We start from the raw sequence: 24,422 nt of genomic DNA, 5'->3' as shown, positions 1-24,422 counted from the left end.
TGTTTAAAAGCTCGTGTCAAAAAAGGACAAACACACTCAGGAGCTGATTTCAGGCCCTTGAATCTCAGCCTGACGTACGATACGCTCAGTAAACCAACATCTTTCTCACTCTGACATGCATAATACCTTTTAAAGACTTAGACACAAAAATGGAAAGATATGTTGATTCAGGGTAACTGTGAGATCTCTCAAAGTGGAAGGAGGTTTGTGTGGCCCTCACGGAAATAAATGAAACTGAGACATTAACTGATTCGACAGTTTGGATATGATTCAGTTCGATGTTGAATTTTTATGAGTTAAAAAAAATTTGATGATATTTCCTTATGCCTGACCTGCCGAGATTCCACGGAGACATTTTCCTGATGGTCTGGACGACCTTAGAGGGTAAAGGGTCCTATCTAATGGCAGTAAATATAGCACCCCCGCTAATCAAACTCCTCTTATCTTCAACCCAGACACTTAACACTGGTACCCGCGGAATCCAGACTATGCATGAGGAATGTAATCTTAGTCTGAGGCTGATACCCAGTCAGCTTTAGTGCACCTCTTACCGAAAATGTGCAGACAAGTTTAATTTTTTTTGTTTATTCCTCTCGAGTGAACATCCAAGTTTCTCTCCAAGATATAAAATATTTCTACACAGAGTGGTTACAATAGCAGTGTTTGGAAAAAACATCCTAATATTTGCATTCTCCCAAAAGACTTGACTAACAGCTTCTCTTAATTATCAGACAGGGCCATAAAATCCCTAGTATAATTTACTGAGGCTTTGTAGACTGGGTTCAAATGAGAGTATAAGAAATGTGAAAATAGAAATGAACTGGAAAGGTACTCAGAGAAATACAGTACCTCTGCCAAGGTGCAAAAGTCCCCTTATGAAACCATATTTCAATCCACTTGGTGTCTGCACCAAATTGCACACACTGATAAATATCAGCCCCTAAACATGCCAGATTTCTTTCATCAAGATCCATCAAATACTAATACAAATGTTGAAATAGTTTTTTTTGTTCCATGCTGCATCCTTTCCACCGAGTTTCCTGGTTATCCATCCTGTAGTTTCGCGTACTCCTAATAACCGACAGATGAACAAGCAGATGAAAACATAACCTCCTTAGATGAGATAGTTACACATAAGAATGTGTAAAATAAGTCGTTACATTTGACGTTAGCTGACTACAAATATGATATTGTCAACCTATAGTACTTGTTCTCCTTTTTCTTTACCCTTTGAAAAAGATGAAGCCATAATTGAGTCTCAGCTATAACACTAAGCCAATCTGTCTCGTCAGGAAAAGCTCATGCTCCATCTTTGAAATTGCCTTGGCGTTCAGCTCCATGTAACGCCGTCCCTCTACTCTCTTGTCCTCTCGTCTCATTGTAAATGTGCCTGTATTAGCTTGTTGTGTTTGTGTTGTTGTGTAGCCTGGGGTTCTACAGGGTTGTAATCACCATTCTTTAATACTGCGCTCTACATGTACTGCACTAATCTTGGTGAAGAGGAGCTGAAGCGGTTCTAGAGGTGTTGTTTGCTGCTGATGCTCTGTGTCCCCAGACGGCTGCAGCCAGACAGATTACATAAAACTACATGCCAATATCGGGCCCTTTCTATTTTCAATAGTGCGCCATGTTCTGTGTTTATTTCATCAGACATAGTCTCCCTCCTTTTTGCAGTCGATATCTTGATATTCATTTGCATTTGTATCCAGTTCCTGTCCTTGCTCCCTCTTTCTCTGTCTCTTCTCCTCCTCTGAATGCAGCTTCAGTTCTGTATAGAAACGGTAAGATAACAAACCCACAAATTGTCACATCCAATTCACTCCTCTCCTCCTCCGATAGCCCCGACTCACAGTAGCGGGGCTTGTGTTGCATAATTGCGTTAGTGCTCTCAGGCCAGTGGCTCTGCTCGTTAGCGGGGTTGTGATGCAATCTGCAGAACACATGGGCCTCTGTTGTTTGCAGGGTGGACAGTGAGTGGCCATGCAGGGTAAGTGTATTGACCAGCCCTATCCATTCATGCAGCCAGAGGGGGGTCCGCTAATGAGTGGCAAGGTTGAACAAACAAGGCTGATAACAATAGACTTTGTTGGAAATGGCTGTTGTTCAACTGGTGGCAGTAACGTGGTGGTGGAACAGTTACAGGGTCCTGATAAAAAACATGGCTTGCATGTAACAGGCAGGGGCATTGTACTTCAGGTTTAAAGCAGTGCTTTACCTGTAGACTTGTGTCTCACGTTTCACTGCCACAAAGGAGATTATATTCCTACCCGTGTCTGTCGGTTTGTTTTGTTTGTTTGTCAGCAAAGTTATGCAAAAAGCACTGAATGGATTTACTCTAAACTTAATGGAAGAAAGGGACATATTCCGCGAAAAGAACTCCCGGAAATTTGGTGTAGATCAAAACAAAAGGGCTGGATCCAGGATTTTAGTTTTCACTTTGTTGATAGGGCACAAGAACCTTCAATCTATAGTTACAAAAAAAAAAAAATCTAAGTCACTTCCTTATTTCTAATGTATAATTAAGATAAATAGGTCAACTGTAGTATATTGCTACTTGGCTCAGCCGTCTGTCAACCCCCCATTAGTTGATTAACTTGTCCAAGAACAAAGTTTGAAAATAGGAGACAAGGGACCGGTTGTCTTGCAACAGCTGATGTAATGCTCCACTGCCCGGGGACTCTCAGCATTTACCAAGAGGTATCGAGTTTCTCCTGCTCGTCATGGCGTGAAGTATTAAGCATTATTTGTATCAAGACTGTCAGGGTTTGATGACTCAAGTGATTCAACATATATGATTTAGCATTACAGAACTCCATTCGGCGAAACCTGAGATGTTGCAGTAGTCCTGCTGCTGTATGTTGTTATATCACTTGTTTATATACTGTGTAATTTTTTGTCTGATGATTGACATGAATGCTCGAAGCCCTAGAAATTCTGTTAAAGAGTGTCCACTTAAAGCACAATGTGAAAAGCCCTTATAGCTTGACTGGTATTTTGATCCCCAAGCCTCTCTATTAAGTCTCATCAAAACCCTCCACGCTCCATTTCTTTTTCTTCTTTTTTTTATTACCCACAAAAATGCACCACTAAAATAACTTGGCTTCCATTCAGTAATTAGGGAATGAGCCAATTCCTAAATTCTGCCTTTTTTGGAGGGGTCTCTGTAAGTTGGGTTTCGTGGGCCGGCCATAGCTCAACTGAGATTTATCTCCAGGGACATTCTGTTGCCTTGTGGAAAAAGGATTTGTTCTCTCTGATTCCTACAGTGAGATTCCTCTGATTGCTCTGCTTTGTGAGTCCTGAATCCAGGCTTCTCACTAACGTCGACTACACAGCATCATACAGTTTCTTATTAATTTACACAGACCACTAAACATTTTAATATTTCTGCTAGAATGATTTTTTTGTCGTAAGCAACAGCTGACGAGCATTTCTCGTAGGAACGGCTGAATAGAATCTATCCGGTGACTTTTAGTGGGCTCTTTAAATAGATTGTCTAAGGAGGTTAATCTGTTGACGTCCTGTGGGTACGTCTCAGTCTGAGCGACCACTCCAGGGTTGGGACCCTTGAGGCCATAAAGTCGGCTTATCTCCATTGACTGGTCACTCTCTGCTGCCGTTTTTACACATAGATTGCATGAGACACGTAAGTTGTGCGCATGCACTCCATGGAACTGAAATAGTATAGTCCAAGTTTTTTTTTAACTCAGATAAGTTACACGTTGATTAATTACCCCGTTTTTGGTAAATGGAATAAACCATATATGATGATAATTTGTCAGGAAAGCATGGACCCTGTTGAACTAAACAAAATAAAGGAAATACCTTAGTAAAAACATAAACAACATAAGTTGATCCAAGCTAAAGTGTCTCTTGTATCATTATTGTGCTTATCTGCTCAGTAAGAGGAAGGTTTGAGCCTGAAAACATCATGAAATACACTTCATAGTCTTGTGCAGTATGTGAAAAGGTTATGTGAAATTCTTGAAGCCAGGGTGAAATAGGTTTGTTTGTTTCATTGCTCAGAAATGTTTCTCATGGAAGCATGTTGACAAATTTGTTTTTAGTCCCTTGTTTTGTCTGGGCCAAGGCAGACGGCCAGTGAGTAATGGCATCCCGGCCAGCGCTCTATGAGGACGTGTTTGTGTTTTTCTTTCCTTCCTTTTGTTTGTTTCCTTCCATTTGACAGTCGCCCTGTCTGGGCTGTGTTTTCTTCATGTTCTTGTTTTTTTCCAGACATATCTAGCAGCATGGGAACCCAGAGAAATGTATAATTCTTTGTTAATAAGGGCAAAGATAGTTGTTCATTCCAGACTGATATGCTTAAACCTCAGTCTCAAATGGCGTTGAATAAGACCAGCTTCATCATAGAATCACTGTCTCCACACTGATTTGATCAGATGATTTAAATAGCATGTTTAGACAGAGATAACACATAAAAGACCCCATGTACCTACCTACTCTGATTTTATTTTGTCTTCAGAGTTGAATTTGTGTCTACAAGTCAAGTCAGATTTGTCTTTATAGCTCATAAAAAAAAACAGGACTTGAGTCAAAGAGCTTGAAAATCATGTCGAGGTAAAAAAGAAAAAGAAAGCAGAGTCAAAAGCAGAACAGTAAAAATATCATATAAACAAACAGGTCAACAAAATTCACTCAGGGCTCACAGGCTTGATTAAATCACATGTTTGCTAGAAATCCCAGCACCAAATGGAAAACATGAATTGTCTGATCATATAGAGGCAATGTTATGCTGAACAAAAGATGCCAAACATAAGCGTAGTAAATATTTTTTAAGTGCAATGTAAAGACAAAATCCAAAAGCCCAGGACTTTGAGGGCTAAAACTTCATGTCATGGCCATGCCATAAGTAAGTTTCTGATGATGGACTGAAATCTACCCAATGTCCCAATGAATAAATATAGAAGGATAAATGTCCCATCACATCGGCTTCAGTGTCATTATTCCAAGTATTCAATGCTCAAACCCTTTTAATCCACTGATACATGCCAAATGGGTCTCAGTGGGTCACTCAGCAGAGTAATGAGACTTGATGGGCTTGCAGTGCTGGACATCACGGCTTTCTGCGGCTTATAGCTCTGACTTGTGTTTTCGCAGTCCCACAGCGATTATACTCGGTAATTATGCACACACAAGTCTCCGGAGAGGCCGACCGATGCCTAAATTACAGTCGATGGATAAACCACAGGAAGGTTAGAAAATAAAATCACTCGAAAGAAAATGCTTTGGAACGGACCAAGTAGGACATGAACAGAAAACAACTCCTTTGGTTCTTTGGAATTAAGTTAATTCAGAATTCATGGTAGAATCATATTCTGGGAATTGACATTTTAGTTTAATTATTCTTAGAAAAAATAGGACATTGAGTATTAATCTGACAACGTTTATTCCCACCACTACCCTTGTAAGTATTCCATTGAGTCTTACATACCCGCATTCACTGATTATTGATGGAAACAAATAGTGCCTCTCTGATATATATGGTGTTGTGCATGTTAAAATACAGATACTTTAATAATTTATCACCCTAGGAAGTGCTTCAGATTCTGTATCTAAAGGCTTAATAGGTTCCTTTCAAGAGAGAGAGAGAGTCCGGGTCCTTCAGAGGTGTAAAGCCCGGAGCGTTTTCTTCCTGTGTGCAGCCATAACATTACACCACGGCCACAGCTGCTGTGTCGCCGCTGATCTGTCCCCAAGAAACATGATCCTGTTTATAATCTGACCATCATTTGGACGCCGACAGCCTGCGACGCCAGAGCCATGATTTACCTCACCGGGTGTGTGTGTGTTTCTCACAGATAGATTTACGAGGGCGCTTGCTGTATGAGGGTAAGGATCAGGTCTTGAGGGACTGGAAGTATCCTGTGATGCATGACTTGATGCAAGGCTACAAGTAAAAGTGCTTCCTCCTCACCAGCTTTAAACCCTCGACACATGTATTCAAGTAAAACTTTGGCAACTGGAGCCGACCAGTAAGGATGTTTGGAGGCTGACGCGAAAAAAAGATATTAAAAGGGAAAGGTTTACGATAAAGATATATCAGCTGGCATATACAGTATGTTTAAAAGATATTTGGCAAGATGATGTTATCAAACCCTTATGAAATGAAGGCTCGATATCTTATAGTTAAACAACTGCACGTATGTGATAACAAAGTAGTTGTGCAGTATATCTTGGTAAATAAGGGTAGAATAACTACTATTAATGATAACCAATACATTTGTAGATATTTTTTACCTGAGCACAGAGACAAGAAATTATTGGGCAGATTGAATGCTGTGTTGAAATGCACAACTGACGAGGTGAGAAGAGATCATTTTTGCATTTTATCCTTATTGTTACAAATAAAGTATGTACATAGTTTTAAGGAGTGACGGTTGATGAGTGATGGAAAAGGAATCTCAGAAATCTGAGAATGTTTACCATCATCTTTCCTTTTAAATTGTCGGCATGGTCAAATAAAGTTCTGCCATCCATCTTCTGCCACTCATCACCGCAGCCAGCTGCTGAGGTAGTTTACACATTCATGTGAGAATAGGGCTGCATACCTTCTCCAAAAAAAGCACCAGTTAAAGATGACGACAATTATCAGGACTTTACTTGTCAATGAGGCCCAAAGTGGTTGTCAGACGGTTGAAGTTTAGTTTAAGATTGTTTAGACCAAAAGCTATATATATAATGCTAAAATGCATTAGAATATAAACCCTATCCAATACTCAAATATAAACTACCCGGGTCTTACAGAACCTCTAAATCTAATGACAGCCCTTAATCAGTGATATGCAGACATACAGTATATGTTATGTATAACATCACCGTTGTACACACAGATTTGTTTCATTTACCCCCTGTGCTGAATGTAGAAGATGAGGAATTATAATGACAAGAAAGTAATCTGAATAAGGTAGGTGTGCAGACTCATGTTCTACTGTAGATTTACAACAGAAAGGTAAAATGCACAAGTGTTTCATGATTAATATCCCGGGTTTGTGATAACTCTAACCCTTGTTCTCTGTGAACAAATATAGATTTAACAATCTAGTATTCTCTCTGGAAAGAATTTAATTGATAAAATAAATAATGACGAAATGGATTTTGAGTCATATTTTTACCTTTTGGATTGTGACGGTGAATTCTTTTTATATTTGTGAATTTTTTTTTAACCTGCTCTATATTTTTCTAATTTGACTTTCAAGATGAAAGATTAAAGTGTTCATATCATTTCAATAAATCAAGATTTTTTAAAATAGATTCGATTTAGATTATTTTACAAGCTCGGGAGGGATCTACACATTTTACAGTTCCCCACAGCCCCAAAACTTCACATCAGTATCAGAGTGGCGTGTGTCCCAGTTATTTACATACCAGACGTGTGTGTGATCCCTACTGCAGCCACTGCAGGCTGTCGCTCATGGTGTCTGTCATTCACACCAAATCCCATGATGACATACGTGTGCGTACATTCACACAGTGGTCCGAGTTGTGCCTTTTGGTTTTTGATGTGTGCCCTGTTCATGTAAATCACTCCAGCAACAGTTCCAAGAAAACGTCTCCATATAGCAAGTGACAAACGTCACAGACGGCTACAGTTGGGTAAACACGGGCGTTCTGTGTCATTTGTCAGTGCTCGTCATGTTTCATCCATGTGCTGTAAAGAATTTGCTACGGTCGTTAAATCGTCCGTTCTTCGCCTGGAAGAAATTGCATTCCCTCATTTGGATTCCACGGGTTTAGGCTTTGGCGCAATATCCCTTTTGAACATGACAGGCAGCACGAGTAGATTTAGATTTAACATACTTTATTTTCATGCTACACTGTAATTGAAGGAAAAGAGAAAGTGTGTTAGTGACGCAGCTTATAGTCCTGCGGGTCAGCACCTAACTCTTTTTCTAATCCTTTTCAGCTGCACTAAATCCCTTGTTCATTTCTGCTCGAGACAAACTTTTACACGTCAGGTGTGTTTGTACTCTGACAATCTTTCCTTTTAACCCTTTTAATTTTAACCAGTATCTATTTAGCATTCATGTCCATTCCATTATATGTATTCATTCTCTAAAATCTTATTAAGGAGTTTAACCCCCTTTTAATTATTGTTTCCTTCACATTACAAGGATCTCTTTCTTTTAGCATGCTGCTCCATTGTCAAAGTTATGTATATAGCTAAGTTTTGAATCAGGATTAGATGAGGGACAACAAATATTGACTAGAGCCCGGCCAATACAAATTGTATATGTTGATACTGATATTCCAGAGTGAAGACTTTCGATAGACAACTACAATAAATCTTAAGATGTCATTATCAATATCTATCACAGGTCTATGCCTCTTTCCCTTTAGAGATTAAACAGAATTGCCAAATGTCACCTGAACAAATTAGTGGATTAATCATCTGCAACCAGGCCCTTGACACTTTGCTTTTCCTGCGTGTTAAGATGTGCAGTTAATGGTTCCGTTCCTTGAACAGATAATGTCCAGGAAGTCTGCTCCCCAGCCCATTAGGGTTTTCTAAAGATGGTTGTGGGGTAAATGAAATGTGTGACAGGAGGTAAAGTTAAGCTGACTTGCAGTCACTTTCACCATGTCAGCACATACGGCAGCTCCACTCCTACACAACATAAATCTCTGCAGACTCTTCCTGCGCAGAGACGTTGGCTCATAAAGAAAGTGCAGCTTCAGTCAAAACAAGTGATGACCCAGTGGGCAACAGGAAACTGGCCCATGTCCAAAGCATTTGAATACGTGAAGATTCAGTGTGAAAGATTTTACAATTAAATAGAGGGAATTTCTTATGATTACAATAACACAATTAGTTATCGTTATACCCCCAGGAAGATAATTAAGTGAATGAAAATAACTGGAAAAGACTAATATTGTTTTTAATTTAATGGGTTATTCATCTATCAAAAACATTTAATTCATACTGTGTTTCTCTTTTGCAGGAAAGTGTGTCCCCCTGCAGTAGATCAGTAAGAAGTGCTCTTCAATATGAATACAGGTATGAACACACAAACACACAAATATGAGAATGTAGGGGATTCCTTCCTGTCTATTATCTATTTTCTATTATTTTAGTTTGGCAAAGTTGAATATTTATACATTTATTCAACAGAGAACCTATTTTTTTACATTCATTGCTTTAAAATACAAAGTCAACATGTTACCACATTTCAGGCCACCTAGCTATTTTAAAAGCTGCTATGTGTGTTACTTTTCCTCGCCACAGGCATGAGTCTGTAACTCTAACCCTGACCCTCTTTCACCACTTTGGTGTGGATCCATTTTTGGCCTCGGTTATTGTGACTAAAAGCATCATTGGGTATCGTAAGGTTGTTGCTTTTAACTACCGGTGACATATTCCACCTTAAATACATTTCCAAAGCTGTGTCCTAAACTTGGCAGTCATCCCGAGCTGATGTGTGTATTTCCGCCGGTGAATCAATGATGAGTAATCCGTCTCCGAGCTTTGTGCACAAACCACACAGCACCACCACCCTGAGTGCCTGCCAGTGGATGCTTTACTCCTCTGGCTTGTTTGTCTGTATTCAGGATATAGAATACACACAAGAATAGTTTTTTTCAGGTGTTGAAATGCAACTTATAACTTGTAAAAAACACACAATTGATTAAAGAAAATAACACATATGACGGACTGGTTTTAAACTGGTGGTTTAAATTGTAAAGAAGTAATTTCCGTGTTAGCTGCAGAGTGCTAGATACTAAATTGAATGAAAGAAAAATGTGGTTCAGCCTTTATGAAGATCATCAGCTTGTTGTAAAGTACCAAAGGTTTTCACTCAAGTATCTGTGAGTCAGAAAACTGAGATTTTATGATTTTGATCCAAATCAACTCTTCACCATTATTTATTACTCTTTTATTATTACCTTAGCATCCAGGGTCATCCATTATAAAATGCTCTAAGTGTTGTCTCTTCGTAATGAAACCGCTTCTGCTTCAAAATACAGTGTCATAATGGGGTTAAAGACCAAAGTAGTTGCAAATTCATAATTCATTTTCTATGAGGTGTCGCCCAATCTGCCACAGTAAGACCGAGGCTAATTTAAAGAGATATTTAGGTCCTTGATTTAGATTTGTGTTATAACTTAAACTCTTAATATTCAGAAAACACCTCACTGTCCCTCAATGTCTACTGCTGCAGCTCCTCTCTTCAGCCTCTGTCTGAAACGCTTGGTCCATGGCTCTTTAATGCCCCCCCCCCACATACACACACATTCTGTCTGCTGCTGGTCCACTCTGTTGTGATTGGTCAACATCTTATTGTCGACCTCTACTCTCGCTTTATCCGGCTTTGTTAGGGGGCAGCTGTAGCGGCCAGATTACTGGCAAGGTGTTTCTGGAACTTTTTGTGGTTTACCAACTTCTTTGGACTTTGTATGGCTCCGCGACGGTGAGAGCCGGTGGTCGGAGGCATTCATTTTGCAGATTGATTCCTGTGAAAACAATATCTCTAGAATGCCTTGATTATGTTTTAGTGGTCAAAGGTCACAGTTACCTTAAATATGTACATGGAAATTACTACACTACAACCGCAGTGTAGCATTTTAGTTAACTTTGCAAGAACTTTGACACTCACAAAAATCCTATAAAACAAACTAGGGGAAAGAAAAACTGAAAAAGTCCCACAAGTCTCCTTTACTGCATGTGTTTGCCTCCTCTTCTTTGGGTTATGACTATGGCTGGATGCATGTGTTTTTGCATTGCTGTGTTTTTGTGCATGTGCATGTGTGCTGCTGCTGCTTCTGCTTCTATGATTCAACCTGCCTGGCTGTGATTCCTCAGATAGCGGAGGATGCGCTCCCAAAAGCGTGGCCTTGTCACTCATACTCTCTCCCATGAAGAGGGTCCAGAGCTCACCAAATCTAGCCACAGGTACTAACTCTCACAAACGCACAACAAATTAACACACAATCAAATAAGGAGAGTGAATCTCATACCCAGTCTGTGCAAAGTGACTGGGCTGAGCTGGTGGTTTGAGCTACAGGAGGTAAGTTTAAACAAAAAAAGTGTCTTGTTGATTTTCCAAATCATGTTTGAGCTTCATCTAACTGATATGGCTTGAGCATATTTGAAATCCTTGTAAAAGGTCTGTGGCTGCCTCGCTATGTTTCATCAATGTTTGGACTGTGAGATGCTGTTTCTACCAATCATTTCATTTTGGGTTTATTGATTTTAATCTTTCCTCCTTCCTTTCACGCGACGTGTTCTCTCTCTCCTAACCATCTCCCCCCTCCATGTGGGCAGTTTATTCTAAAGTTCCTGTTGTCTACAATTACTTTTTATATCTTTCCTGGCTCTCTTTCCTTGTTTTCCTCCTCTGTCAGCATTGATTGGTTAGACATGCCACAGCTCCCCTGACCCTAAGCACTTTGTGACATGTGGAAATGTGTTTGGACGGGGTTAGTGCGGTGAATAAAACTGCACAGCTCTGCTTAATTCTTCCTGATCTGTGCTTCGGTTTTATCCGAGCAAAATCATAGTTGATCTGCTGTGTGTCAAAGCCCCTTCAGCCTAAAACTCTTGCTAAATCTGTTTCTCAAAAAGTTTGAAATAACAGGTCAACTCAAGATGAATAAACATGCAGCACAGATGAATATATACTAAAGTCTTGGGTTTTCAGAGGAAGATTATTTGTTCCCAACAGGTTTTTCTTTCTCTCTCCCGACTGTGCTCGCATCTTATCAGCACCCAGGTGAACTGCCACACCCCGTGGGCACTCTGGCATTCCGCTTCCTTTTTTAACAATAGCAGGGCATTGTCCGAAAGCCGATAAGCAGCTGTCAAATACAGCAGCTTTAGGTGCTTAGTCGGTCTTATCAAACCACCGCTCAGATAGCACAGCACTGTGGATAAAGGCTGGATGTTTAGGGGCATGTTCAGAGGAAACCATCACAACCATATGCATCTCTACAGGGGAAACCATTTGTTCCCATGTTCTGGGATAGTTAGCATAGCCGGGGCATGTGGATTCTTATATATATTTAAATAAAAGGATGTACAGTTAACCATGAATATGTAAAAGCACTCAAGAATGCAGCGTGACCATTCTGCTGCGCAAACATCAAACTTCATGGTGAAATACGTGGGTCAGATTTGTTTCCTTTTGAAGATCAAATCCCTTCTTTGTCTTGGATGTGGTGGATGTACATGGGAAGCTGCTTAAATCAGAAAAAAATAACTGTCCAATATAAATTCAGAGGTGTAACAATGTTCTAAATAGTTATGTAAAAAAATGTATGACAGAGATGGATAACCACTGTTCTCTTTCCTCTGTTGCTCTGTTTGTCGCACCAAAATTTCTCATAAGCATTTTGTGGGATGACAAATTATTCTGTGACAACTTAAGACGTGTTGTCATTACAGGAATAAATGTGACCACACATTCATTCTTGCCGTGTCTTCTCTGTCTCCACAGGGAGTGATTCTCACTCATCAGACTTGGGTAAGTGTCTTTTGGGGGAATTCTGGTAGAGAATCTTGACACAAGAGGCTATGGAGCGACCAAGAGATTGATCATACCCACCATGGTAATTTGATGTTTTTCAATTGTTCTTTCCTCCAGATTCTTGGCGGTCACGCAGCGTAACAGATGGCCTTAGGAACGGAGACGCCGGCAGCTCATCTCTCGCCGCCAAAGGATTCCGAAGCGTCAGACCCAACCTGCAGGACAAGAAGTCACCGACACAGGTAACAGATCTCACACACTGCATTTGTCATTTGTTCACAGTTCACATTTTTTACTTGAGTACTGCTGTCTAGTTCAATCTGAAGCAATTATGTATTAATGTTTTGGGCTTTGTGGAAGAGGTTATTCTTAATGACTGATCATTAACAGAGAACTGTTATGTATTTGAAGTTTGTAACTTGATGATCAAGCTTTTCACTGATGGTTATTTTGTTGTTGTTGTTCTTTGGTTGTTTATTTTGGCTGCTGCTTCTAATTGACAAACAAGGACATCAGTCACTTGCCGTTGCCCCCGCCCAGGAGAGAGAGTTTCCACCTCTCGCCCACTGGCACTAATCCACCAGACTATAGCTCCCTCATTGCCCTGACTAACGATTCCAGCCCTGGAATGCTAACATTCAATCACAATGAGAAAGCGGTATTGAAAGAGTCCTTCACCATTAATAGCACATCCTCTTACTCCTATTCAGAGACCGGTGCATACCCAGTCCAGCAGGAACACCAGGTCCCAAATGATATTATCAACTGTATTGAATCTGCCACCTCTAATAATAAACAGGTCCAGGAGCGTAAAGTGGCTTCGCTCAAACTAACTCCAGTCACCATCCCCGACCCTCCTGCTCACCTCAACTCTTACCCTGAACCCCAAACTAAGACCCAGACTGCAGCTTCCCCATCTCCGCCAAGGGGTCCCACTCCCTCTCAACCCCCGACTAGGACATCCTCGCTCTCTGTGCACCTGGGCCCGGAGAGTCTGAAAAATCCAGAGCGTCAGCCTCCAAATCCCACTGCGGAAGTCCTGGCCCCAGATCAAGTCCTATATCGGGCCTCAGGTCTGGCCGCGTTGCAGGTGGAGATGACGAAGCCTCCTCCTGCAGTTCCACCAAGACCTCCTCCTGCAAAACTCTTGGTACATAACTAACTACATATTGTGAGCAGTGATTTTGAGGTCACATAAGACGACTTCGCTGGGGTTTTCTCTTGATGACATTGAGATTTAAGAGTAACGCGGTGGAAGTTTGATGCACATGAGCACTGGGAAGTCTGATCCAGGCTTTGTTCTTTTGTTGTCAGCCAAGCAAACTAACTGTGATTCTACATATGTGTTAACTTGTATGTGTCATAACCAAGTGTTTCATTTATCAAGCACCTGCTCTACTGTCTGTATACCTTGCTGCCTTTCACAGAGTTTGAACTAACACAGCGTCTTCAATTCACAGCAATTATCATGTTTGAGAAGCTGCTGCTGCTGCTGCTGCTGCTGCTGCTGCCCCACGACACCTCAGTGTGGCTTCCCACCGACATTTCACCTTCTTCGTGGCTCACGTGTTACTTCCTCTCATCCTTTGTGACAGTGTGGCTAATGAGTGATATCACTAAGCACTCTTCTCCTTTCCTCTTTTTCCCAATCAACTCCCTCTCCCTCCAACACCAGAGGCCTCCATTCCCCACTGCTCTGCACTCCCCCTACCACAGCTCAGAATCACTCGACTACCTGTCTGGCCTCATGTCCAAGACCCTATCGCCCACCCCCTATGTCCCTAGCGGAGCTAGCGGCACAGCCGGTGTGAGCATCGGTGGCTTTGTGTCACCCTCGGCTTCCCCCGTGTCAGCTCTCAGCCACTTCTCGTCCTCCACGGCGTGTCTGCTGGACGAGTTGCAGATCTGTAGCCTGGACTCACCCGGCTCCTCACCCACGCCATCGCCCACCCTCAGCCACGTCTCCACCTACACGTCCACTGCTGGCCGTGATGACGCGCTAACAACCTCTGTGGCCTCCACTGCTGCAACAGCCACTGTCACTAACGTAATTATCCCGACAAGTCACTGCTGTAACACACATTATCCAAACCAAATGGTTCCTTCTCTCCTCCCGACTCATTCGGATGGCTGAACCAAACCTCCACAGAGAGCGTGATTACTACCAAGTTTTACCTTCCACTAACCATCACCTGCCGCCTACCTGTTTAAATTCTGCCCCCTCTGTTCCCTTATTGTGTTAATGTCTATGTGCTCATTAGAACTTTGTGTGTCTCTGTGTGCTTGTCTGCATTTCTCTTTGTTGTGCTTTTTTTGCAATCCAGTGCAATTACACTGTCTCTTTAGGGCATTTCGCATCAAACATTCATGAGACACTTCCGTTGTTCAGAGAAGGTGCAGCAGGGTGAAGCCCCCCCCGCTCCAGGTTTAAAGACTGAACTTGAATGCTGTGGACTAACAATTATATTTCCTGTCAGACCATATATATATTATATATATTGACCTGAGAATAGATGCATGACAGCGTGTCAGAGAACTAGATTATGGCATAGTTTTGCGTTGCACTTTGTTTTCCCAGTTATACCAGACTGATTGAACCTGATTGGTCGTTTTGTTAAGAGCTGCACTATTTAGTCTGACATTCCCTTGTTCTTCGAAAAGTAATGAACTTGTTGTCTGTCAGAGGTTAATTGCATTGTCACTGTTCTCAGCCTTCAGGTTCATTAATGCTGCCTTAACGTATAAAAAGAGATGCGTCCACTTCCAACGATGTAACCGCCACTGCCCACATACTTCCGTGCATCCTTAAGTTGGCATGGCTGTTTAGCAATAAATCCATTAGAGGATGAGCAGCGCAGAGGGGAGAATAAACAATGGCGACGATGGAGGAGAATGTGATAATGTACTTGTGAAGTAGAATCATATAGACGCCAGTAGTTTCTCATGTCCTATGATCGTCTCGCTTGGACTATCGGCAATACTGACCCCCACTGGTTTTCTGGTGGTATTCCACTGTTTTGCCTTTTTTTCATCAATATCCAAAATCTTTGAGTGTACGTATTGAATGGTGAATATAAACGATCCATTCACATGAGCAGGTAGACTCGGAGATATTCAGCAGAATTTGTCAGATGCTGATACAGATATCTGAAACTAGGATGTGTTGTAATGACCAGCGGCAAGTTCTTAGCTTGAGTTTGTATCACAGTAACTAATCTACTCATGGCCCTTGTTGCTTTATTGTTAGTTGATCAGGTATAAATTGGTTGTTTTGTGTTTTGGGGCTGTCCTGAATCTTTTGATCTGAACTTTGAGGCCTTACAACTGAAATCCTATTTTCTTTATCCTATTGTCAGATGGAATCATGTCTCTGTGTAATATAACCAGTAGGATCACTGTCTTGTTTATGTCACTACTAATTTATTCTGAAATGTATCTGAATGTGAAGGAGTTGTCCATGTTTACTGTCGCTGTTTTTAATCTCTGTTCTGTTTTAGAGTGAAGTGATTCAATAAGTTCCCTTTTCCCCGACTAACCTTTCTTACATTCTCACTTCAGATTCAGCACTTCTATGAATCCTATCAGATCAAATATCTGTCCATATGTAACATCTATTCCTATACAAGAATTTGTTCTTGCTATAAGATGAATAATTTCTTTGATTCAAACACATCTTGACGTTAAGAAACTCATTCTTTATAGTAGATCTACAAGATCAAGTTCACTATTGTACATTTTGTTACTATTTGTGAATGGCAGACTTACTGGCTCCGTCTCTGGTTTGTGGGTCACTCTTAGGGCCAGGTCCTCTCTCACGCTATGAATGGAAGCGCAGGCCATCCACAGAGACCCCTGTCTCCCCCGTCCTATCCTCCTCTCCCCGCCTCACTGCACACTGGGCTCCAGAGACAGAGCCGGAGTTCGGGTGAGTCACTCTTCTTTTGTCCCCCCCCCTTCATTTCAGCCATGGATACAACCAGTAATTCTTTGGCGATTTCTCCGCTCGCACACAAAAGACATGATTAGGGAAGTTGTTGCACCGCATTGCAAATACAGTACAAAGAAACACAAAAACAGAACATCATCAGACACATTTTACCTTTCTGAAATGGCAGAGCTGACGAAAAGACATGCATGTGTGTTCCTCTTTCCTCTTCCCTCCTGTTTCCAGAGGGCAGCGAGTCTGTCACCAGAGAGTCGGTGATGTTGGGCTACACCAGTGTCTGCAGTACTGTGCCCATTGCCTCCTTCTCGGAAGAAGAAAAGAAGGTCTCCATCATCAAAGCCCCTCATTATGAAGGCATTGGCCCTGTGGACGAGTCCGGCATTCCTATCGCCATCCGCACGGTGAGGTCAAACGTGCACTGAATGAAACGCACTCAGTTTGGTATTGTAGCGTAGCACAGGGGTTTCCTAAGACCCATTTCCGTTGATTTGATATGTGATCAGGCTCATGAGGGGATTACTCTCAGCTGTCAGCAGCTTTTGAGCCCATAATAAAGGCCTTTTTTCTCCCTCACTCGCACTATCAGTATCTCTGTGTGCTAGTTTCAAAGACGAGCTCAGACAGGGCCTTTGCTTTAGCACCTCTAGGTCCTTTCTATCAACTTGTCCGAGTGTTTGTTATCTCTGTTAAGGGTCTTTATGTATTAACACTTGCCTCAGTTATCCATCTCTGTTCGAGTGAGGTTTAAAGGCAAACATGCGAAACCACAGAGTGAGAAAAACGAGAAGAACGAGAGATGGGGCATAAAACTTAAAGAAAAGGTGAAAAGGAGGCAAAGAAAAACCCTGAAAGAGGAAAAACGAAACACAGATGCTCCTCATTGTGAGCAGACAAACATTTTTGTGGCCACTCTGTTTGGTAACCGGGGAGAGGGAAGTGGTAATTGGACTGTCTCTGCTACACACACGCTAACACACACACCCACACACACACTCTGACCGGAGTTCAGACACTGCTACTGAATAAAGAGCGGATTAAGTCTCTCTGCCATTTGATGGCTCCTTATTGAAGTGGCCATTAGATCTATACAGTATAAACAAAGACACATACCAGGGTTTCTCCTGGCACAGAACCAGAGCTCGGATTTCTTTTTTGTTGTAGCGCTGTCTTCGCCATGAAACCCAATCTGCTCACATTGAAGCACATCACAACATGCACATTCATATTCAAGTCTTCTGCAGTAATTCATTAAGTTACTTATGTAACTGTTGTGTTTTTCAGGGCTGTGTAGGCTGCATATTTGAATATAGTAAATGATGTATGCCAAGTATGTGTATAAACTGAAATATGCACTAATTGAAGAACATAATCTGATTTGTGGTTTGCCGTTTGCTCTTAATCACATTTGATTGGGTCAATTTATTTGTCCCAGAGTTTGAGATAATTCTGCCAAAATATTGTAATGTTTCACTTGAGAAAAGCGAAGGAAGGAATTTGATGTAAAGAAGTAAACGATATAAGGTCAGCATTTGCTTAAATCACATTACAGAGAGTGTAGATTAAACTTTATAGACATTTTATTTTTAAATTCATATGGATGTCTGAAAAAGCTGAGTGTGTTTTTCTTTGCTCAGTAATGTCCCATGAAACAGTGGGATCCATACAGTTTCCCCAGTGGCTGCATTTCACGGCACGTAAATCTTAACGATTACTTCTCTCTCCACAGACGGTGGATCGGCCTAAGGATTGGTACAAAACTATGTTCAAGCAGATCCACAAGGTTCACAAAGCAGGTAAGTCTGCACCAAACGAGCAAGATGGAGAAATGACCCTCTGTTCAATGTGATTTGATTGTCACATAATGGGAGGAATTTGTTGTGCATGCATGCTGCTTGTATGCATGTGCATGTGTGTAGCCGTGTGTGTGTCTTTAGCATAGCGGTTCTAGTTAAACTGAAAGACCCAGAGAACCTCGGAGCCAGAACTCATTAACTGCGAGTGAGCGAGGGAGCGAGTCTGAAGAGGAGGCGGTTATTGAGAGAAACTCTCTAATAGGAACAGAGCTGTCCTGGGAAATCTGCTCTAATTTTGTGGGCCTGACAGAAGCACACAGTCAGTACAAGGCTTGTTTGTTCTAAACAGCTCAGGCTTCTCCTGCCGCAGCACAAACACACAGACACTCGCAGAGTATTTCTGCAGGCTACATCTGCAGGCTTGTGATGGTCTCTTTGATGCATCTCTGAATTCCCTCGCTGAATACTCAAATCTTCCAGTGGATTTATAAAGCAGTTCTCCAGTCCCACACAAAGCTTCTGTCTTTTGAGTCTGTAGTACTCAAGTGTGCAGCTTCTTTCTTTGCAGGAACAGCGTTTGTGGGTCTGATATTTATCCTTTTTACCTTGAAACAGTAGCTTCAAAATAGTTTTGATGGTACAGTGAGAATGGAGCCTCTTAATTCTCTCTCATTGTCGTTCCTCACCCTGAACACCAGCTCAATATTGATTCCATCCTAGGAGCCCTATGGACCCTCATCATGACCCATGGAATAATACTTTTTATACATAACACATCACCAACATCTTCGTAACATGTAATGCAAATATTTGTCATCATATATCATGATAATCGGGGAATTTGCACAGACCCCCTGCTACTGGATCTCCATTTGATCCGGTGTAACTGCATCAGGACCAGCAAGTTGAAGAGTTAAGCTGAGCTATAGATCAGTTTAAAACACTTGGAGGTTTTTCAAAAAACAGCAGGAGGAAACTTTTGAAATTTAAAGAATTAAACACAAAGTTTGGTGGATTTGTTACAGCCGCAGCTTTTCAGGTTCAGGAAGCCGGGGGTCATGTGTAACCAGTTCAGTAACGACATATAACGAAAGCAATGGTTTGGAATAAACTGACAGAGGAAAAGTGGATTTTGCTGCTCGGGTTGTTCCAGGGTGAAAATGTGTCGACCTTAATTGAAATAAAGGCACTGTTCTCTTTGAGGAGGAAACTTGTATCATAACAATCAGGTTTCATTGTTTTCTCCTACAGACGATGACTACTCTGACACATACAACGCAACTTATGCTGTCATAAACAATGGTGAGACCTACTTTATGTGTAGCCACAGTTGTATTCCACACTGTAAGTCATGTGTCATCTCCTCTCTGGTCAGCTCTGCCTTATTACTTCTCCTGCCTGATGTCTCCTTAATGTCGTCTTTAACAGATGACCACAGCCTTTCATCCAACGCCACCACCATGGCCCACCCGGCTCCCCGGACACACACATACAGGCCGCTGTCCAAGAGCCCCTCAGACAATGGAGGACACCTGGGCCCTCGAGAACCTTCTCCGTCCCCTGTACCCCCACCGCCTCCACCCATGGCGTCCCTCCTGCAGCTGAGGGCCAGAGATAGCGACCGCGAGAAAGATTCCCCAGACATGTAAGAGGAACTTTCATTAATGAAGTAATTAAAAACTTAAAGGGCCCACCACTCCCCTAGGCCTATAAATATGAATTATTATTTATTACTCAGTCAATGTTATTCTGTGAATTATTTACTTAACATTTTTTATAAACAATAATTGTGTCTGGTTGTGTTTTGTGTTTCTTGCACCAGGAATGAATGGGGTCCTCCTGACAGGAAAGTTGACACACGAAAGTACCGTGCGGAGCCCAAGAGTATTTTTGAGTACGAGCCCGGGAAGTCCTCCATTTTGGAGCATGAAAGACCAGTGAGTACTTTTTTACACATAATAATAATGAATCTTAAGACGTCCCCTTTTTTTAAGTTTCATTCACCTGTGACGTCTGAAGGCATTAATCTGGAGTCAGCTTATTTTATGTAAAATTCAGAATGTGATGTCTTTGTGAAATATTTGAATTACTGTGATTGTGAATTGATTCGGTTGCTATTTTTTTAAAAGATGATTGTATTTGTTAGAAGATTGTAAAACTTAAATTATTCTGTTTCGCTTGAAGAGATACAGCTAAACATTAGGATGAGAGCTTAACTGACACTGCTACAAATTCATTTTCATGTTAATAATATATTTTTCTATAATGGTGTTTTGCGTGGACTCCGGTTCAGACACAACGTGGGCGGGAAAAAAGCGAAGGTTATCAGTGATGCATCCTGTAGTGACTGTTCTCTTCTGCCTGCTCGAAGCAGGCGACAGAGATAATTATCCTGTAGAGGGGAGGGCGAATAAAATAATAGCCATGGGGTGAGCTGTGATGAGGAGAGGATAATGGAGAACCTGTTCCAGATGAGGTGTTATGAGGGGGAAAAGCTTTTTGTGAAGAGTTCACAGAAGTTGGACGTGATGACTGAAGTGAGCGCACACCGGGGACAATAATGCATGAGTCAGCCCGTGATAGACAGAGGTAATAAAAGGAGAAAGCCATAGAAAGTAGAAGTGAGCCCATGCAGGCTAAACTGCTATCGAAGACTCTTAATGTATGTTTTCTTCCCACTACCTGTTCTCTCCGTTCTCTGAGGTCGGAAATGGCACCAACAAAAAAAATCTCCTTCTCGGTGCTGTCCAATTTTTTTTAGTTGTATGAAGAAAAAACATTTTTTTGCCATCCTGTTTCATTCTCTCCGTCTACAATACTTGTGCGGTTGCCAGTGTTCGCTCCAGGCCTCACTTCTTTTTTTTTTTTTACAGGCTGACACATTTGTCTCAAACCTAAAATTTGTTTCTGTTTTAGCTCGAGAGATGTAAGATCACAACACCCACATAACGTCTCCTGGCGGTGTTTCATTTTGGCTTGAAATTCTCTGTTCTTCTGGGGCTGGGGTTAGAAAGAGCAGACAGAGGAGTAAAGCACTGCATCGTCTCTACAGTTCAAATAATAGTAAACCTCTTGACTGAATGCCAAAGTCTGCAAATGCAAAAAAATGTAAAACTTTGCTTGTCGAAGTTTAATTGTGCAACTTAAGAGAATAGATAAATAACTTGGTGCACAGCAGTTACAATTGTTGTTTGGCATACCTAACTATTTGTTTTCCATGTAATTACTATATTATATCTCAGCTGACTCATCTTATTGCAGGTTGATTTTATATGAAATCGTTATTGATATGATTCACAGAATGAGCTGGGTGTTCAACTTCATCTTTATCTTCATAAACATCCAACAACAGAGATGAACTTTGGCTCACTTAAAGCAACTTGTCTGTAATTTACTTACCAGGCACGCAACGCGGGGGGTGAAGCATTTTATTAGCCGGTATCATTTAATATATAACAAGGCCTGGGCTAGATAGATAACTTATCATCTCAGTCCTTTACTCTAAAGGAATTTACCCATATGAGATGTGATAGGGATTAAATTAACCAAACACAAGTACAGTCTTCTCCTTATCACCTCTGCCAAGTAGGTTACGCTTCATTTGTTTGTATTTGTTAATTTGTTAGTTGGCAGGATAATGTAAAAAACACTTGATGGATTAACTTTAAACTGAAAGGAAGGATGGGATATGGGTCAGTAAAGAATCCTGAAAAATGTTAAGCAGATCTGGATCATCAGCCGGATTTTCTTTTTGTTTTTCTTTGAAAAAATTTTTATCGATTTCTCAGGGTTCCCTGATTAAATGAAGACAGTACCATAAACCACTGACCTGGTGTGCTTTTTCATAAATCTAGGTAAAAGGTCACTGAGAGAGCAGGTACTGAACCTCAGCCAAGGCCCAACGAATGATGGCTCTGCACCAAATTGCACACCCTCATCATTCCCCTAAACATGCCTGATCATCTTAAAATGTTCCTGGGAAAAAATGGGTTCCTTCCTGACCCCTACAACATCCTTCCAACACGTTTTGTGTGGTTAACCAGCCAGGAGTTTTTGCATAATCCTGCTCACAAGAAAAACAAGCAAAGATGAAAACATAACCCCCTTGACGAGTGTGATGATTTGTGTCTGAAAAAAGAATCGTGCATGTTTAGGGCACTGATTTTTATAGGAGAACGTGAAATTCTGTGAAGATCCAGATACAAATCTGTATCTAGTGAAGTGAACTGTGACATCACAGCGGAGACACAGTACGTGCTCTCTCTCTCAATGACCTTTACCTAACTATATGATCAATCGGACCAGGTCAGTGGTTTATGATACCGTCTTTATTCAAAGAATCAAGGATCAAGGATATCTTTATTATTTCCCAGGGATAATTTGTTGTGCAATCAGCCAGTGTAACAACCATCAGTAGTTTGATAATATAATAGTACTATGATCAAGTATTTCCTACACACCTCACCATCAGTTATGTGGCAGTGAATGTAGCACATGGGTCAACTGGATGTCTGCCAATGTAGAAGAGTCTAATCAGGTCTTTTCTAAACAGCTGTGTAATACATGCACCTTCCTCCTCTTATTAAATGTACCGAGCTCCCCTGCTGTAAATTGTAATAATGAGGTTCGTGTTCAATATATAATTCTCAAGGTAACATGCTGATTTGCATTTGTCGCCTGTACTGGGGATTACCATAAGACTGCAGTAATGGGATTCTCGCCTGGAATATACAGCCTCATTAAAACTTAATTGCCCGTGAAATTAATTGATATCAAATCAGAAGGGCTGAGGTGTTTAAATGGTCTCCTCAGACTGTGCATATTAGATTATTCGGCGTATATATAAGTCTAATCACGATTGAATGCTGTCAGATGCACACTCTCTGAAGTTTTAGGATTCAAAGTAAAATCATTAGATAAATGGGTTTTGCTTCGTCACGTTTTGTCCTCATTCTAAATCTCAGTCCTGGTTCATCCTGTGCCCGTCTCCCTGTGCCACTTCCTAACCATGAGGTCCATGTCTCTCTCTTGTGTGTGCCTTCTTTTCCACGCTCGCTTTTCTTCTGTCTCTTCTTCTTCCTCCTCTCTCTGTCACTGTCGTGCTTTTTCCAGACCTATGATGACATAGATTTAGAGAACGAGCCTTGGTATAAGTTCTTTTCCGAGCTGGAGTTTGGGCGGCCGGTAAGTCAGGGCCATAGCTACTCCCTCAACCACAATCCTGCCGTTCAGGCACACACCCACTTTGTCCCACCCCACCCAGGATTTTCTTAATATGTGTCTCCCCAATAGTCTGGGTGTGGCTAGTTGTTTGGGCATGTGGTACTTGTTGGGTGCTGTGACTCCCCCTCCCCCTCCCCCTTATGACAGGCTGTGTTATGTCTCTGCGTTGCTGGGGTTTTTGGTCTGGTGGCTCATGGGTACTGAAAAGACCAGTTTATTTTAGTTGGTTCACTATAGAACTGATATGTGCTGCCAAATTATCAGGAAAATCACTAAAAAATAAAGAAAAAAGAAGCTTTGTGCTTTTAGAACTGCAAAGTCAGTCATAAACGTACATAAATATGCATTCAATTAATGAATATGTAGTTTAAAAGTTTCAAAACAAACTTTGTGCAGTTTCCTCTGCATCACATACACATGCTGTATCTTTTAATCAGCCTTTTCTTCAGTTATTAATCTTATTATTTATTCATTTCCACTAGTATTTTGTTTATCTTCATTGCTGTTAGTGTGAGAAATTACTCTGTGCACCTTCATGCAAAGGGCTCAGTACCCTCTGCTGGATGTAAGTGGTAACACCACCCTAGTGGCTCAGGGCAGGGGTTGCCTCTCGCCACAGATCTGGGATCAAATTACCCCCAACCTGACTGATTTACAAAGCGTCATGAGGAGACGCCTCTGTCCATGCCAGAGCATGACATCAGGTGATCGAGTCATTGGGCTTATTCACAACGCTCAGCTGAACTTGTCACACATGTACCCAACACGACTTTGTGTCTCCAAAAGTCATGTTGAGCCGCGTGTTGACATTTCTAACTGCAACGTTCTGAATGTTTCACAAATCACAGAATAAGCCTTTAGAGCGTAGAAGGTTTCCCTCCGTGCACTGACTGGTCCGGGTAGGGACAGAATCTTGCAGTGTGTTTTTTGAGATGTGTTCTAATGTTTGTACTCGTAAACCAACACTAAGTCACAGCA

At 41.4% G+C, this 24,422-nt stretch overlaps 1 protein-coding gene across 1 annotated transcript in view; it reads left to right on the top strand.

Moving 5' to 3' along the window:
- The window catches only part of LOC133953564 (sorbin and SH3 domain-containing protein 2-like), a 42,974-nt gene that overhangs the window by 7,779 nt on the left and 10,773 nt on the right, over positions 1–24,422 (top strand). The window contains 13 exon segments of the mRNA XM_062387527.1: positions 8,961–9,016; positions 10,820–10,909; positions 12,453–12,479; positions 12,600–12,724; positions 12,991–13,632; positions 14,158–14,529; positions 16,281–16,407; positions 16,654–16,829; positions 18,155–18,221; positions 19,473–19,523; positions 19,650–19,866; positions 20,044–20,158; positions 23,334–23,405. Coding sequence (XP_062243511.1) covers positions 9,007–9,016; positions 10,820–10,909; positions 12,453–12,479; positions 12,600–12,724; positions 12,991–13,632; positions 14,158–14,529; positions 16,281–16,407; positions 16,654–16,829; positions 18,155–18,221; positions 19,473–19,523; positions 19,650–19,866; positions 20,044–20,158; positions 23,334–23,405 — 2,091 coding nt within the window. The 5' untranslated portion in view covers positions 8,961–9,006.

This window comes from Platichthys flesus, chromosome 5, assembly GCF_949316205.1.
Source record: "Platichthys flesus chromosome 5, fPlaFle2.1, whole genome shotgun sequence".
NCBI lineage: Eukaryota > Metazoa > Chordata > Actinopteri > Pleuronectiformes > Pleuronectidae > Platichthys > Platichthys flesus.
The sequence above is the reverse complement of the archived record's forward strand: the minus strand, read 5'-3'. Positions and strand labels throughout refer to the sequence as shown.